The sequence below is a fragment of the Aspergillus viridinutans genome, assembly GCF_018404265.1.
Source record: "Aspergillus viridinutans IFM 47045 DNA, scaffold_1, whole genome shotgun sequence".
Classification (NCBI taxonomy): Eukaryota; Fungi; Ascomycota; class Eurotiomycetes; order Eurotiales; family Aspergillaceae; genus Aspergillus; species Aspergillus viridinutans.
The window spans coordinates 4,369,332-4,386,052 of NW_025091217.1; the positions used below are offsets into that span (position 1 = coordinate 4,369,332).

The 16,721-nt window shown below is 54.5% G+C and overlaps 8 protein-coding genes across 8 annotated transcripts; 6 read left to right on the forward strand and 2 right to left on the reverse strand.

Moving 5' to 3' along the window:
• Window positions 1-817: 817 nt before the first annotated feature.
• Aspvir_001239 (uncharacterized protein) lies at window positions 818-1,853 on the forward strand (the record flags this gene model as incomplete). The annotated part of the gene is made up of 3 exons (XM_043266365.1): window positions 818-1,266; window positions 1,314-1,530; window positions 1,575-1,853. 3 exons carry the CDS (start codon window positions 818-820, stop codon window positions 1,851-1,853), a joined length of 945 nt encoding a protein of 314 aa, XP_043122300.1.
• Window positions 1,854-2,599: 746 nt separating this feature from the next.
• On the forward strand, window positions 2,600-4,160 carry Aspvir_001240 (arylsulfotransferase family protein; the record flags this gene model as incomplete). Its single annotated transcript, XM_043266366.1, has 2 exons — window positions 2,600-3,430; window positions 3,477-4,160. 2 exons carry the CDS (start codon window positions 2,600-2,602, stop codon window positions 4,158-4,160), a joined length of 1,515 nt encoding a protein of 504 aa, XP_043122301.1.
• Window positions 4,161-4,427: 267 nt separating this feature from the next.
• Aspvir_001241 (Bys1 family protein) lies at window positions 4,428-4,943 on the forward strand (the record flags this gene model as incomplete). Its single annotated transcript, XM_043266367.1, has 1 exon — window positions 4,428-4,943. One exon carries the CDS (start codon window positions 4,428-4,430, stop codon window positions 4,941-4,943), a length of 516 nt encoding a protein of 171 aa, XP_043122302.1.
• Window positions 4,944-5,444: 501 nt separating this feature from the next.
• Window positions 5,445-6,956, forward strand: Aspvir_001242 (hydroxyacid-oxoacid transhydrogenase; the record flags this gene model as incomplete). Its single annotated transcript, XM_043266368.1, has 2 exons — window positions 5,445-5,845; window positions 5,891-6,956. 2 exons carry the CDS (start codon window positions 5,445-5,447, stop codon window positions 6,954-6,956), a joined length of 1,467 nt encoding a protein of 488 aa, XP_043122303.1.
• Window positions 6,957-7,047: 91 nt separating this feature from the next.
• Aspvir_001243 (Zn(II)2Cys6 transcription factor domain-containing protein) lies at window positions 7,048-8,584 on the reverse strand (the record flags this gene model as incomplete). Its single annotated transcript, XM_043266369.1, has 2 exons — window positions 7,048-8,481; window positions 8,528-8,584. The coding sequence occupies 2 exons, from the start codon at window positions 8,582-8,584 to the stop codon at window positions 7,048-7,050; spliced, it is 1,491 nt and encodes a 496-aa protein (XP_043122304.1).
• Window positions 8,585-10,138: 1,554 nt separating this feature from the next.
• On the forward strand, window positions 10,139-12,037 carry Aspvir_001244 (D-3-phosphoglycerate dehydrogenase; the record flags this gene model as incomplete). The annotated part of the gene is made up of 3 exons (XM_043266370.1): window positions 10,139-10,391; window positions 10,456-10,671; window positions 10,764-12,037. The coding sequence occupies 3 exons, from the start codon at window positions 10,139-10,141 to the stop codon at window positions 12,035-12,037; spliced, it is 1,743 nt and encodes a 580-aa protein (XP_043122305.1).
• A 744-nt stretch (window positions 12,038-12,781) lies between these two features.
• Aspvir_001245 (glycoside hydrolase family 43 protein) lies at window positions 12,782-13,807 on the forward strand (the record flags this gene model as incomplete). Its single annotated transcript, XM_043266371.1, has 2 exons — window positions 12,782-13,449; window positions 13,507-13,807. 2 exons carry the CDS (start codon window positions 12,782-12,784, stop codon window positions 13,805-13,807), a joined length of 969 nt encoding a protein of 322 aa, XP_043122306.1.
• Window positions 13,808-13,899: 92 nt separating this feature from the next.
• Aspvir_001246 (uncharacterized protein) lies at window positions 13,900-15,450 on the reverse strand (the record flags this gene model as incomplete). Its single annotated transcript, XM_043266372.1, has 2 exons — window positions 13,900-15,356; window positions 15,429-15,450. The coding sequence occupies 2 exons, from the start codon at window positions 15,448-15,450 to the stop codon at window positions 13,900-13,902; spliced, it is 1,479 nt and encodes a 492-aa protein (XP_043122307.1).
• Between the last annotated feature and the right edge of the window lie 1,271 nt (window positions 15,451-16,721).

Below are 16,721 nucleotides of genomic sequence, written 5' to 3' on the forward strand. Positions count from 1 at the left end.
CCTAGTACAGCTCGACAGCTGCCAGGGACGGAGCCATTTGAGGCATTTACATTGGTTCTTCTCCCCGGCCTTCCCTTCTCCGCAGTGGCAAAGTTTTTCGTCTTGTTTCCATAGGACCGTTTTCCCTTCTCCCGGGGCCTTATGAGACGATCGATATTCAGTTGGATCAACAAGGTTGCAGTCAAGTAGGTAGTCAAAAAGTATCATGACAATGCACTCCTATCAAAGAAGCAACTATAAGAGACAGCACAGACAGGCACAGACACGAGGCAGATAGCAAAGATCACCGTCTGGTCTTTGAACCTCCCTGACCCTGTTTCCGGCCCGGTTCCATGGTGGTTTTTGCCTGGGAGAGACCGCAGGGGACATTTCTAGACCAATCGCGTGGATTATCCCCAGGCCGGTGATCGTACCGATTGCTACGGCCACGGCTCTTTGACCTTTTCTTTACCTTTGGCCGGTGTTCTGCCATGTCCCCTCCCGGGATTTGAGTGTTATCGCTATTCACAGCCATGTGGCTGTGGCATTATTATATATCGCCTCGTGGGTCTGGTCTTCGAGTCTAGACAGTAGCCGATACTCTCTATCTAGCTACCCCATATTCTCCAGTTTCACGGTTCCGAGCCAGATTTTGCACCCCACAGACCGTTATATTTGCATTGCGTCCCACGACTCGTCTCTCATCTGCAGCTCGCCTCCGTTCTTTACCTTTCTTTTTCACCGACTACCCTCCGTTCTTTCACCGCTGCGTCCTTCCTTCCCTTCTCCTGTTTGTTTTTTTAATTTTATTTGCCGCTTCAGCATGCAACTGTGACCAATGTCGACATCGGATCGCATCTCGCGACCCACCAATCCCGATGGCCTCGTGCTCGAGGCATGGGGCCAGGGCCTCATGCTGGGCTGCCTGCTGGTCATGGCCTCGGTGACCTTTGTCAACATGAAGAAGCACATCCTGCTCCACAAATTGATTCTCGTGGAGTTGATCCTGGCCATGCCCAATGGGACCTTCATCTTCCCCAAAGACCCCGTCTACGGGTGGTACCAGAGCGTCACGGCCATCGGGCTGAATGTCTCGTGGAGCTTGCACAATGTGATCGCCTGGGTGAAGAACCGCCCGTTCATGTCGAGGAAGGTCTCGCTGTTCTATATCGGGACCGTGATCCTGGCGCAGCCCTACTGGGTGCTGGAGATTTATGCCAATTTTGCCTATTTCAACAACTACAACAAGATCTTTCTAACCACGAGGCCGCTGGAGCCTATTTTCCGGTACGTCCTTGTCCCCTATTTTCGTAAGGATTGAACTGATTGAGTAGTGACCCCTGGTGGATCTTCACCACCTGCTCCCTCTTCTACACCATCAAACGCGAATACAACTTTGGGATCATCGAGCTGGTCAGCGTCTCCCCGCGCTTTGGCATCATGCTGGCGTCCATGTGTCTCTCCATTGCGTTCATGATCGTCGATACCTGCAGCGTCCTCAACGTGTTTAGCCATACGTCCTTGCCGACGGGCATCGAGCCATTCTGGAAGGTATTTTTCTCTACCATCTTTCAAGAGGAATGCTGACAGTACAGCTGTCGTTCATCTTCAAATGTCTCTGCGACACCGTCATCCTCGACGACTTCAAAACCGCCCTAGATCGCATGCGCGCCTATTGGCTTCGGAAACGGAACATGGGCGGCGAAATCCTATTACATACCGGCGAGCATCACCGCCAGCATCATCGTATAGAGGGCAGTGGACGGTTACGCCCGACGGACGAGGACATTGAAGCTCTGACTGGGAATGGGGGAGATGGGCGGAAATCGGAGTCAGTCCCAAAGGTATATACGCGCGAGCATATCAGAGGATAGGAGTAGGAGTATAATCAGTATAATGATGTATATACATACATGACTAATTGAAATATTGAGTTCTGCATATATCAGATGCACCTACCCAGATCAGGCAGCTTCTCACGTGCACGCAGGAACAATTAATTAACTATAAATCTCAAACGAATTTAAGCATTTGAAACAGAGGCCCGTCATTCTCCGTCGCAGTCGTCGCAGTCCGTCGGCAGAAGAGTCGACCATGACGGAATGCAGGTGTCGATCTTCTCTGTATGCTCTGATCTTTCCAGTTGGCGACACCCCGATTGGGGCTAGCGCTGTTGGTGGATCTGCCAAGTGTTGTTCTTTGCGTTGCAGGATAATTATGTTGATCTTTGAATTCAATACCCTTGTCCATCAATCTATTCAACACCCTGATCAACGATTTCCAGGTTCCTGATAAAAGTGGCGTCTTGCTTGGTCTAGTCTACGGTTGCTGGTATCGGCTTGCGCGTCAGGGCCATCAAAACCTGGAGATTCCGCTTGGCCTGCCAATCTCCATCGACCAGGATCCATCAACCGGCTCAGTGGAGATGATTCCGTGCAGGTGACCGATCTGATCTCAGGTTGATTTTGCTGTTGTCGGCCCCTGTAGATCCTCATCTCTGCCTTTAGTGCTATATCTACGTCGCATCTCCACTCCCTGTTTGCTTTGTTTTCTGTTTGTGCAACCTTTGTCACTCTTTGTATACATACACGTTCATTCTGTTTATAGACCTGCCGTTGAAATGCCAGGCCGAGGGTTACCCAGGGTACTCAGGGTACTCAGCGGGTGCACCCTACTGTCACTCGGTGCCGTCACTGTCGTGGCAGAAGATACCTGGCCGTACATGACCCTGCAGACTGCTCCATACCAGCCTCCTCAGATCCATATCACCAAGAGCGGCACCACCGACCCGGGCTACCTCTTTGTTGGCCCCCGTGGTAACCAGCCGGCAGGCACGGCGGCGTTGATCTACGACGAGGACGGCAACCTGGTCTACCAGGGCCCGGACGATGTGACGGCCAATTTCCGGGTGCAGCGGCTGTTCAACCAGGATGTCATCACCTTCTGGGCCGGCAACATGACGGACCTGGGATTTGGATATGGCTCCGTCCACATCCTCGACAATACCTACCGGGAGATCTACACGGTGACCCTGCAGGGAGACTTTGAGACGCCGGACAACAGCGTGCCGGATTCGTACATTGACCTGCACGAGAGTCACATCTCGGGCCGCAATACGTTGCTGGTCACGGCCTACAACGTCACCCAGCAGTCCCTGACGTCGATCGGGGGGACGCCGGAGGATTACATGATGGACAGTCTGTTCTACGAGATCGACATTGCCACCAATGAGATTGTGCATTCGTGGAGCGCTCTGGAGCATGTCGACCAGATTGCCCTGACGGATTCCAAACAAGGGATTGAGGACGATTATGGAACGCATGAGCAGCCGTGGGATGCGTATCATATCAACTCGGTGGAACTGTTTGACCAGGGGTACCTCGTCTCTCTGCGTCACTACTGGTCTGGGTATTATGTCCATAGCAATGGGACTGTCATGTGGCAATTTAGTGTACTCCCCCTTCACCCTTTGTATGTGTTTAGTACTGACAAACCAGGGCGAACTGGGCAAAGGCGACTTTCAACTGGACCAGGCCGGCGCGTTCTCCTGGCAGCACGACATGCGCATCTACAATCAGACCGAAACCGGCATGATCCTGAGTCTGTTCAACAACGCCAACACCCCTACTGAGACTGTTGCGCCGACGACGGGTTTGAGTTATGCAGTGGATCTGGTCAACCGCACGGCGAAGACACTTCGCACGCTGAGCGACAGCAAGGACGTCATCCACAGCGTCAGTCAAGGCAACTACGAACTGCTGGGCCCGTCGGGTCATGTCGTGCTGGGCTACGGCTCCATCGCCAAGATCAAAGAGTTTGACGCCAACGACAAGGAGGTCCTCACGGCGCAGTTTGGCACCGACAACGAGGTGGCCTCGTACCGGGGGTACAAATGCGCCTGGAAGGCGACGCCGTTCTGGGCGCCGGCGATTGTGGTCCGTCGGGTGTCGGATGATTCCGCCCAGGTTTTTATGAGCTGGAACGGGGCGACCGAGTATGACAATTGGGCTGTCATGGCGGCGGACGCGCTGGACTCTGTCAATACCACGATTGTCACTACCTTTAAGCGCACTGGCTTTGAGACGTCTGGTACGGTTCGGGGGTTAAAGACGCCGTATCTGCAGGTGGTTGCTCGTCGGGGAGATATTCCTCTTGGCATGTCGCCTATTGTCAGTTTTTAGCTGCTGTACATATACATCACTCACATACTATTAATAGATCAGCATAGCGTCTATAGACTTGTTACATACGCTTTACATGAGTGGCAGTAACTCGGGTGTACATGGTTGCATATCGGGTGTACCACATCGCAGCCCTCACTGTAGTACAGTGTAGACATGATCATGAGCTGGTACTCTAGGTATATAAACCTAGACCCTCACCACCTCACTCACCCTCACCTCAACCTGACGAACAACACAACAAGAACACCAGAAGAGAAACAGAAAATGTATCTCAACCTCCTCACCCTCACTCTGACCCTCTGTCTCTCCCCAGCTCTAGCCATAACCATGACCCGACTCAAACCAACAAACCAAACCCTCGGCCACGCCACCATCCACAACACCTGCCAGAAGGAAATCTACCTCTGGTCCGTCGGCTCAACCATCTCCCCGCAGTTCACCATCCCCCCAAACACAACCTACACCGAGCCGTACCGCCGCGACCCCGCCAGCGGCGGCATCGCGCTCAAGCTCACGCGCGTGCAGAACGGGCTGTATACCGCGGCGCCGCAGATGGTGTTTGCGTATAACCTGGTGCAGCGGCGGATCTGGTATGATTTGTCGGATGTTTTTGGGGATCCATTTTTGGGAGTTAGGGTCAGGGTTGAGTATCGCTCGCTGGCTGGAGAGGAGGGGGAAGATGAAGAGAAAGGGATTGAGTGGGTGGATGGGGTGTCGCCGGGGGGAAGTATGGTTAGGGTTGCGGATGCGGAGGGGGATTTGGTTTTGACTGTCTGCTAGACATTCTTGTGGAGTTTTCTATTAAGATGGGATGAGGTGAGGGGAGATGGTAATATGGTAATACTATGTCGGTTCTGTTCTGCTGTGCTTGCTAGTAGTAATTCAATGCGTTTCTTATAGTATATCTAGACTGGGGTGATTTGTAGTCCCCACAGTAACCTCGGCATTGAAGTAGCAGAGCAGTACTCTGCCATTATGTATATAATTCGGAAGATGATTGTTCACTGTCTCAGTATATACTCAGATGACGTTTCGCTTTTACAGTAATCTCTCTACGGACTGTATCTGAGCTGAAGAATAGATCAAGATGCTATTTCTATTCGCTCGTTTGGCCGATTATCTTCTTATCCTCCGACCTGTGCATTCTCGGGCAGAAGACCGACGCTGACCGCTGAATAAATAATTGGAGATCCCCATCAATATTCCCCGCACTTTGCCATCTCCCTCCTTGTTCTTTCACCACAACAATATCATCGAGACAACTCCTACTCTACTTCTAAGATGACTTCTATAAGAGTGGCGCCGTCGGCCGCCAACAGAGCCTTGAATCTCCTCCGCACAGTGCAATATACCCATCCTCCCTCCTGTCCCTGCCACTCCAACCCCAATCACCACCATCACCTGCAATCCAACCATGTCCGCCGCCTGGCCACTCCCATTGATCCCTCGCGCCAGAAAGAGTACGCCTTTGAAATGGCCGCCTCGAGTATTCGCTTCGGACCTGGCGCGACCAGGGAGGTAGGCATGGATTTTGCCAATATGAAGGCCAAGCGCGTGTGTATCGTGACCGACCAGAACGTGGCCAAGCTGGATGCCATGAAACAAGCGGTGGAGGGACTGACCAAAGAGGGGATCGAATTCACCGTCTATGACAAGGTGCGCGTGGAGCCAAAGGATAGCTCGTAAGTTGCAAGTCCCCAAGAGTCAGGCAACGCTAACTCCAGCAGAGTGAAAGATGCCATTGCGTTTGCAAAGCCTTATAACCCCGATGCTTTTCTGGCTGTCGGTGGCGGCTCGGTTATCGACACGGCCAAGTTGATGAACCTCTACACCGTCTTCCCCGAGGCCGACTTTCTCGACTTTGTCAACGCCCCCCTGGGCAAAGGACTCCCCGTCACCAAGGCCCTGCGGCCGCTGGTCGCCGTCCCAACAACTGCCGGCACCGGGTCCGAAACCACAGGAACCGCCATCTTCGACCTCGTGTCGAAAAAAGCCAAAACGGGCATCGCCCACCGCAACCTCAAGCCCACGCTGGGCATCTGCGACCCGCTCAACACCCGCACCATGCCCTCGGCCGTCCACGCCTCCTCCGGCCTCGACGTCCTCTGCCACTCGCTCGAGTCCTGGACCGCCATCCCCTACAACGAGCGCACCCCGCGCCCTACCAACCCCATCAACCGGCCCGCCTACCAGGGCGCCAACCCCATTTCCGACATTTTCTCGCTGCAGGCCCTGCGCAGCACCGTCAAGTACCTCCCCCGCGCCGTCCGCGACCCGGACGACTTCGAGGCCCAGTCCCAGATGCTGCTGGCCGCCACCCTGGCCGGCGTCGGGTTCGGGAATGCCGGCGTCCACCTGTGCCACGGCATGAGCTACCCCATCTCCAGCCAGAACCCGGGGTACAAGCATGCGGGATATGACGTCGACCACCCGATTATTCCTCATGGCGTGTCCGTCGCTGTCACCGCGCCCGCCGTCTTCCGCTTCACGGCCGCCTCGAACCCCGACCGGCATCTGGCTGCCGCTGAGGCTTTTGGCGTGGATATCTCGAATGTCAAGCGCGAGAGCGCGGGAGAGGTCCTCAGCGAGGCGCTGACCAAGTTTTTGGCTGAACTGGGTGATCAGCCGCGCGGGCTGAAGGATCTGGGCTTCAAGCATTCGGATATCGACTCGTTGGTCGAGGGGACGATCCCGCAGAAACGGGTGTTGATGCTGGCGCCGAGTCTTAGTGCAGAATTGGAAAAAGAGAGGGAGGAGCTGAGGGGGTTACTCGAGCAGTCGATGGAATATTAGCTTGCCTCGTATATAACAACAATGCATTCTATATCAATGACACCTACTCCTACTATGCAGATGCAGTCACTATACATGATACACTCATGGATCAATCCTCCCAGATAATCCTCAACCCAATCACCCCCATCGAAGACGCCACCCGGTCCAGCCAGGTGACGGGCAAAGCCTCGCTCGACGCACTCGACACCCCACGCTGAAACTCCGACTCCACGCGGAACCCGCGTCCCCGTCCTCGTCCCCGTCCTCGTCCAACCCGGAGCCAAACCAGCAGGCTCTGCAGCGCAGACACCATATCCTCCGCTCCTCGTAGCAGCAGCCCGGGGCCTGTCTCCTCTTGACTATCGACACCGCCCAACACCCCCCTCAACTCTCGAACCAACCGAACCAACCGAACCAGCCGGCCCCTCGTCGCCCGCACCCTGGCGACCAACCCCTCATCCACATCACCCTCCACCTCCCAACCGGGGTTTTCGCCAGGGGATCCGGATCCCTCCGGACGGTCCTCCAGGAGGTCCTCCGGCAGCGCCTCCGCAAAATACCGCGGACACCGCACAACCTCCATCCAGATCCGCTCACACACATCCACCACGCGCGCATGCTCACCCCGCCCCGCCTTGCGCACATCCTCGGCGCGGATCCGCCCCGCAAACCGCAGCCACGGCTCCTCGTCCAGGAAGCACGCGCGCCCCTCGTAGATGGCCGTTGCGACAAGGAACCCGCGGAAGGCGATGTAGCAGCCGCGCGCGAAGCCGGGGCCTTCGCCTTCACTGCTAGCGCTAGCTGGTTGGTCGTCGGGGCTGTCGTCGGTGTCGGTGTCGGGGTCTGCTTCGGCGGGGCCCCGCGCTAGCATAATCCTCCGTACACCGTCAACGTGCACGACGAATGCGTCTGGCGACGTCCGCGCGTACATCTCGTACACGGCGAGCATCATGATGGTGGCGAGGAGCGGGGCGGACAGTGCGGCGGGGGAGTGCAGTGCTGCAACGACGTGGGTGAGGGCGTGCGCGTACAGCTGGCGGCTGCGGCGGGTGTGCTGGGCTGGATCGGGCGAGAACTGCGCGGTGTAGATTGATGTTAGACAGGCGAGGGTGGCGGCGAGGTAGGGGGCTGCACCCGAGGCGTAGGAGGCGGCGACGTGCGCGAGGAAGTCGGGGCGGTTGTGCGCGCGGAAGAGGTTGGAGGTGTAGAGCGTGGGGAAGGCGGAGTGGAGGTAGGAGGCGAAGAGGTGTGGTTGTTGCATTTGCAGCTGCATTTGGTGCTGGAGGTGGGCTTGGGCTTGCGAGTAGGAGGAAGAGTCCTCTGAGTGGGTCTGGCGCATCATCGCGAGGGCGTTGTTGCGAACGGCTGCTGCTGCCGCAGCTGCGTCTGTGGTTGATTCAGGAGGTCTGCGAGACTGGGACCTTGACTGGTGCCGTCGTTGGAGGGCTGGTCCTTCGTCCTGGAAGCGAAAGGTGCGGCGGTAGCCTGGACAGGGGCGGCCGTATTTGCGGCATTGGGAGCATTGGGGGACGGCCTCGTCGCACTGTTTTGTCAGTCGTTGAGAAGAGAGTAGGAGTAGAGACACCGACCTTGACGCGTCTTTCGCGGCACAGCGCGCAGCCTGTGCTATGGGGGACTCCGACCATGGTATCTTACAGTCCAGCCAGTTGATATCTTACAGTCACGGCCAGCGTGGATCAACAGTTGACAACGATCTATAGTAGCTCAAAGAAAAACGCTTGCAAGACGACAAGAAAGGAATGTGTTGAAGGAGTGTGTGTGTGTGAGTTTGACAAACTCAATCACATCGAGACGAGCGAGCTTTTCTATCTGATCTCCATAGCTAAACAGGATGCAGAAAGGACCCCAATCGGCCGAACTAAGTACGAGCAGCACGCCAAATGACGACGTCCAGACTGACAATCGCCAGTTGAGGACAGACCGTTAACCTTTTTTTGGATCTGCATCTCGACCGGACTGTTGAGCTATGATGATCATGCAAGAGCCACGAGGTGCCATGCTTGGCCCCCACGGTTCTTGACGTCGACGTCTTGAATGTAGACTCATCAAAAGCGGTCCGTAGTCTCGGGATGCCTTGACTCGTTGCTGTCATGGACGCTGGTATAATTATCCATCACGGACGAATAGCTGCCCAGCAAGCATGGGGGCCATGACAGAGCATCAAGATGAGGTCAAAGTGAAGTCAAACTCTCAAACGGTAGCTTGATGGATCCGAACGAGTAGGTCGGCTAGTGATTAAAATAGCATCATCCTCGTAGTGTATGCCTGATGATTGGCGTGTTTCTCGGCGCGGCTCTCGTTAGACGGGAATGGGATATACGAGCCTGCATCGATCCTCTGCTGATCTGTGCTTTGCCTTTTTTGGAGATGCACTCGTGAAACAATCGCCAGAGATGAAAGTCATCAAGGTCAAACACGACGATGACCCACTCGACTCGTGTTCGTCAGGTTTCGTGAAGCACTCCTCGTATATCTAGTTCCATCCGGTTATAATTGTGTGGAGGATGATGGGCAGAGTGCTTACCCTCTAATATTAACAGTCTGCTCGGGGCCATTCGACTGGAAATGACAGACTAGAATAGCAACACTGATGATGATATGGCCCGTACCCCGCATATCTTCATTCTTTCATTCTCTTGGTCAAACTATAAGAGATACCAGTTAGGAAACCAGAGTTTGTTGAACAAATAAGGACACGTTAGTCCATAAGACATGTCACCTACCTCACTCGTCAAGTCTCCAAAGAAGATCAATCAATTCAGCGGCAAGCTCGACAAAGACAAACATCAGATGACACAAGATAAAAGCAAAGATGGGTAATCTACCTCATTGTCAAAGATGATAATTGACATCCACGAATCACACCGAAGCCATCCCGCAACCCCGCAGTCTCGCAATGTACTCACCTTATGCAGATTAACCAGTCTCTCGATGATTGGTACGGGGAACAGACACAGACATGAGGCCTGCATAGATATGATGCTATTGCCTCGAGATATGCCTCCGTTATTAGGTTACAGCACACTGGTGGCGTCTCTGAACCAATGGCCGTCAATACTTGCAGTCTGGCTAATGCATCCCTTGACAAAGTCAATTGATTCAAGTCTAATATATAAAGCTCCAGGTTCTAGCCACCGGTCTTTCTCATTACAATCCTTCCAGTCAATGCCCCTACGATCATGCCCTCTGCCAAACAACCCCCTCCCAAAGTCCTCGTGCCGGAAAAACTGTCGCCAGATGGATTGGCTCTCTTGCGTGCGTCGCTCGAAGTAGACGAGCGAAAGGGTCTCGATGCGGATGAACTTCTCGAGATCATTCCCGAATATGAAGCTCTGGTCGTCCGGTCCGAAACCAAAGTCACGGCTACTCTCCTTCGAGCCGCCAAACAACTCAAGGTAGTTGCCAGAGCGGGAGTAGGAGTGGACAATGTGGGTGAGTTAGGCCAGGCTGACTCGTAGACCATTGATCAACGACTATTGACACATTGGGGCTTCAGACGTCGAGGAAGCCACCAAGCTAGGCATCGTCGTCGTCAACTCGCCGTCGGGCAACATCGGGGCTGCCGCAGAACATACCATTGCCCTGCTGATGACCATGGCGCGGAACATCTCCGAGGCCTGCAGCAGTCTGAAGAGCGGCAAATGGGAACGGAGCAAGTTTGTCGGAGTCGAGGTGAAGGGCAAGACCTTGTCGATCATCGGTTTGGGAAAAGGTGAGCTTCTGCATCTGAGGGACGAGCTGTGAACACATCGTCACACCACCGTTTCTACTACGAATGATCGAGTTATGGCTGACTGACAACAGTCGGCTTGACGGTCGCACGGCTCGCCAAAGGGCTGGGAATGAACGTCAACGCGCTCGATCCGTATGCATCCCCTGCCGTCGCGGCGTCGGCGTCTGTCACCCTGGTCTCGTCGCTGTCAGAGCTGCTGACCACGGCGGACTTTCTCACCATCCACACGCCGTTGATCGCGTCAACCAAGGGGATGATCTCGACGGCCGAGCTCGCGCAGATGAAGCCCGGCTCCCGCATCCTCAACGTCGCTCGCGGCGGCACCATCGACGAAGCCGCCCTGCTGGAGGCCCTGGAGGCGGGCCACCTGGCCGCAGCCGCCATCGACGTCTTCACGTCCGAACCTCCCCAGCCGGACTCGACTGCCGGTCGGTTGATCGCCCATCCCCGCGCGGTCGTCACCCCCCACCTCGGCGCCTCCACGGTCGAAGCACAGGAAAACGTCTCCATCGACGTCTGCGAGCAGGTCCTCCAGATCCTAAACGGCTCTCTCCCCCGCAGCGCAGTCAACGCGCCCCTCATCCTCCCCGACGAATACCGCAAGCTGCAGCCGTTTGTCCGGCTCGTCGAGAAGATGGGCAGCCTATACACGCAGCACTACGCCTCGACCGTGGGCGGGTCGATGACGCGCAACACCTTTGACCTCATATACCACGGCGAGGTGGCCGGCATCAGCAACACGCGGCCACTGTTCGCCGCGCTGATCAAGGGCCTCCTGGCCCCGATCAGCAGCTCCGAGGGCATCAACATCAACATCGTCAATGCCGAGCTGGTCGCGCGCGAACGCGGCATCTTCGTCAACGAGCAGCACTCGCGCGATCCGGCGGATCATTCGTACTCGTCTCTTGTGACGCTGGTCGCGAGGCCGCCTTCGCGCGCTTCGTCCCGTGCGCCCGTGCCGGAGGCTACCTCTCAGGCCGGACCAGTGCCGCAAGACCAGCGCATCATCTCCGGGACGTGCAGCGGCGACCAGCCGTTGATTAATCGGCTGGGCCGGTTCGAGACCTCGTTTGTCCCGGAGGGAACGCTGCTCATCTGCGAGAACTACGATTCTCCGGGGAAGATTGGGGCGGTGGGCAGTCTCCTGGGGCAGGAGGGCGTCAACATCAACTTTATGACGGTGGCTCCGGTTTCAAGGAAGTTTGTATCTGTACCTGACGGAGACTCAAAGTCGAAGCACGAGGCGTTGATGATCCTGGGGATCGACAAGGTCGTGGACCAGCGAGTGGCCGATGGGCTAGTCAAGGGGGGAGGAGTCTTGAGCGCGAGTGTCATTTCTCTTTGATCAAACTGCATCCTGAACGGCAAAAATTTGTCCTGTGATCAGTAGATCTGTTGAATTAAATTACCACTTACCAAATGGAGAAATTCAGCCATTCCTTCATTTAACCTTATAATAGGATGGGACCCCCACATCCTATAGTTAATACAGGATGGGAAATTAATATGGGATTCCCACCACTAAGGGTAAAAAGGGAAGGGAACTAGCCATGGGACTCCCATGGGAATTCCCTTCCCTTCCCAACGGCCAGCCTATTAAGGTAGAATCCAGCAAGAGAGATGAGCTGTGTGAGCGAATATTGCTACGACAGAATCCTTTTAAATCTAAATACCTTCATTTCTTAAGGCATAGCACCTTGTTAGTCATTTATTCGAAAGAATCAGACCTTTATTTAATTCTAATCTTATATATAAATTCTTAGTCTTTTTGAAACTTTACTAGCATAGTTAAATTCAAAAAGATTAGTTAATCTATTTCTGCACTTACAGATGACCTGTAACCTGTTAGTTTAATTAAGGCCCTGCATTATGTATATCGGTCCAGGTACCGTAGGTAGATAAACAATGCATTCCCTTCATCATGAATCACATCAACATCACACCAAGAATACTCACATCATCATAATCATATCATCATAATATCAAAATGAAAACACCACTCATCCTTACCCTGCTAGCACTCACTTCTGCAATAGCAACAGCAAAAACCCTCCAATCCCCCTTTGACTCCCCCAACACCAACAAGACCATGAACAACAAGATGAAATCAGGCAACCCTGTAATCCCAGGCTGGTACGCCGACCCGGAAGCCCGCATCTTCAACCAACGATACTGGATCTACCCAACCTACTCGGCCGCCTACGAAACCCAAACCTTCTTCGACGCCTTCTCCTCGCCCGACCTCCTCACCTGGACCAAACACCCCCGCATTTTGGATTTCGGGAACATCCCCTGGTCCACCAATCGCGCTGCCTGGGCGCCCTCCGTCATTCGTTGGCCTGCCCTTGCATCTCCCAGAGCCAAGGGCAGTAGACCTTCCACAGGGAAAAGGGAGGATGATCATGGGGATGGGTATGATTACTTTATGTACTTCTCCGCAGGCGACGGGGCAGGGATAGGCGTTGCGAAATCGACGACTGGCAGACCGGAGGGCCCCTATGCGGATGTTCTTGGGAAGCCGCTTGTCCCGAGGACGGTGTTTGGCGCGGAGGCGATCGACCCGCAGGTGTTTATTGATGATGACGAGCGCGTGTGGTTGTATTTCGGGGGTTGGAGCCATGCGGTGGTGGTGGAGTTGGGGAGTGATATGGTGAGTTTGAAGGGGGAATATTTGGAAATAACCCCCAAGGGGTATGTTGAGGGGCCGTGGATGATGAAGAGGGAGGGGGTGTATTACTTTATGTTTAGTGTGGGGGGGTGAGTCCTTTTCCCTACTCTCCTTGGTCAAGGCAAAGTGCTAATGGATACTGATAGATGGGGAGATGACTCCTACGGGGTGAGTTATGTCACTGGGGAGTCGCCTACGGGCCCGTTTACCACAGAGCCGGTCAAGATTCTCTCTGGGAATGCGAGGGTCGGTACCGCGACGGGCCATAACAGTGTGTTTACGCCGGATGGACAGGACTACTATATCGTCTACCATCGGCGGCCGGTGAACGACACCGAGCGCGATCACCGCGTGGTCTGCATCGATCGGATGGAGTTTGATGAAGAGGGGAATATCCGGCCGGTGGTGATTACGACTAAGGGCGTAAATGCAAGGGCATTGAGTTAGCCTGTCTAGCATACGTGCTTTGCTTCATGAGTATCAATAGTGCTATTATATACCTTTTCAACGCCAAACTCCAGTAATGCATGGGTATCGTATCAAAACATTGAGCTGCGCTTTTTATGCAACTTTGAATCATCCGACGACCGTCGGAACCCAAAGAAACTACTCTTTTTCGGCTGCAGCTGCCCCTGTAACTGTCCCTGTCCCTGACCCTGTGGCCGCGGCGGCTGCAGGAAATGCACCGTCGAGTGCGGTCGAGGCGTAGGCACAGAGCCAGGCGCATGCGGCCGCGGAGTCGCAACTGGTCCCAGCATCAGATGCGACATGGACGGTGCCTGCTGGTGGTAGTAGTACCGCGGATGCGGCCGCGGAGGGGGATGCGGTTGCTGCTGCCGAGGAGGTGGTTGAGGACGCGGCGACTGCGCAGGAGGACGAGCAAGGTTCATGGTGCTGGCGCGCACCTGCTGCTCCTCGTGGCCGTAGATCTTCTGCAGTCGGCGAGTCTCCTTGTCGATTTCGGCCTGGCGCTTGCGGCGAGCCTTCTCCTCTTCTTCTAGCTTTTTCTTGGTCCGTTTTTCCTCCTCCTTGCGCGAGAGTTCTTGCTTTTTCTTCTGTTGCTGCGTTGGAGCCGGGGGTTGAGTCTCTGCTGGACGCGAGGGTGCAGGCTGTTTGACGTTGGTTTTTGTATTCGAGGCGACCGGCGTAGGCTTCTGATTCTGCAAGCCCGTACCCTTCTGGGGCATTGTGCTGGCACTGACATTGACAGTACTGCCTGTCGGACCAGCCACAGGCTTCCTTCCCACCTCCTCCCTCACAATCCGAAACGCGTCCTTCATCGGGGTAAAGTAGACATCGCGGATGGTCACCGCTCCCAGCAAGAGCACAACCTCCAGCCCCTTGAAATCCTCCATCTCCACCCGGTACAGGTTCGGCTCGTACAGCGTCAGCTCCCGTAGCGCCTTGAAGATCGACAGCGTGATATCCGGCTCCTTGCTCTTCGTCCGCCCCTCGGGCAGCGTCGACGTCTTCCCAGACAGCAGACACGTCAGGTCCTTGGACAACTTGCTATCCTTGCGCCAGCTGAACCGCAGTTTCGGAGTCGTGTCTGCCAGAGCCGGGTCGGTCTGCGTCCGGTCGAGCGTCGAGGCCGACGGCTGCCGGAAAGTGTGCTGCGGCATCTCGAATTCCCACGTTGCCGGCGTATTCCACGTCTTGGGCTTGTAGCGGACCGTCACCTGCTGGTCGGGGTTGTACAGGTGGACGATGAACTGCGAGGGGAGAATGGGTTCTGGGGGAGGCGTGACCCCGCCGTTCAGCCGGATCGCCTCGGCGGATAGACTGGGTTGTGTCCATTCCAGGATGATTAGAATCTCGCCGTAGACGACATCTGGCACGAAAGGATCACAGAGTGCGACGGCATAGCGGTTCTTGGAGGAGGGGGAGGCGGGATCGGGGTAGCGGAGGGTGTAGGCAGGTTCCGGGTCGTCGCCGTGCTGGCAGAGATAAATAGTCCAGAGGTGTTTTTGTTGGTCATTTGGCTTGAGATAGAAGGCTGTCGTAGTCGTCGTCAGTCAGTCAGCAGCCAGTCTTCAAGCTATTTTTGGTGAATGAGTGAATGACGTACTGGGAAGGTTCTCGTCAAGCATTGTGCGTGGATATCGCTACGGTGTGAACATTCAATGAGAACCGCTGGTCTGCAGTGGTTGATATAATTCAGCCATTGATTAATGGCCACGCGTCGAAATATACCACCGATGGAAGAGGAAGTGGAAGTTGTCTCAGAGGTGCCTGGTGACGAGCCTGAGGCTTGCTTCTCTGGGGTACTGCCGCTATTGCGCCACTGGATACGCACCTAAAAATAGCGCATTCCATCTTCTTTCCCCCCCAAAGCTTAAAGATACGGGTTAGCAATAGCTTACTAAACGTTTCAAGTCGTCAAATAGGCAGATATATTTTACAACTCTATCTAACTCTGAAGATCTGCTACTATGCAGAAGCATTGACCGAACGATGATAGGCAGGTTTGTCTATAGTGCCGTCTCACCATCCTCCGTTCGTGTATCATATCTGTCAGGAAATAGGCAGAACTCAACTCAATTGGACGGATGGCAATCCAGCTATTTGCATGAATCGACAGATTATATACTAATCTGACAGGTCCTCTGACAATGGAACTGAATTCGAACCTAGGACTATCCAGCTCTACTAGCCGTCAGAACATTCTGACGATTCAGCGAGACAGCACCAGCAGAATGAATCAACAAACGTGCTTGCAAATGTGATTGTGACAAGATGGACCTACATACGAAAACAAGCTCAATGTTGTTGCCTTGAGCACTGCCTCAGAGGACGGGTGAAATCCGCCTTGCGGATCAGTCCACCGCTATCGATCATGATCGTGCAATTGGGCTATTCTGTCGTGCTCTGCCTCTTAGCTCAGATTGAAGGCAGTCTAGGTGGAGGCTGGTGCAGCTAACCCTTGTTTATGCCTTTACTGGAGTTACAGTGACCCTGGCCCAGGTTCTGAAGGACTGCATAGACTTGAATGTATTGGCAGAGGATCTTGCTATTGAGCGAATAGCTGGTCGATGAAGTACATGATTTTTCCATTCTGATTCTCAACTGACTTCCTGACTTCCTGACCCTGGGGATCTCGGATTCACTCCCTCAGAGCAATGCATTCATCATCGGGTTGCGATATAGCGAGATCGTTGGACGCGTGGCCTGGGATGAATTAGCGTCTGTTCAGTCTCTGGTCTTGGTCTCTCAAGGACGTACCGTATACAAACAAGATCAATCGGAATGAATTCCCGCCGGTCATGATTGTGTATCTAGGCCCTGGTCAGTCTCGTCCACCCGGGGGAGTGGAATACTAACCTTGCCGTAGATGAATAGCTCTGTAATATCCTGTTCCCTC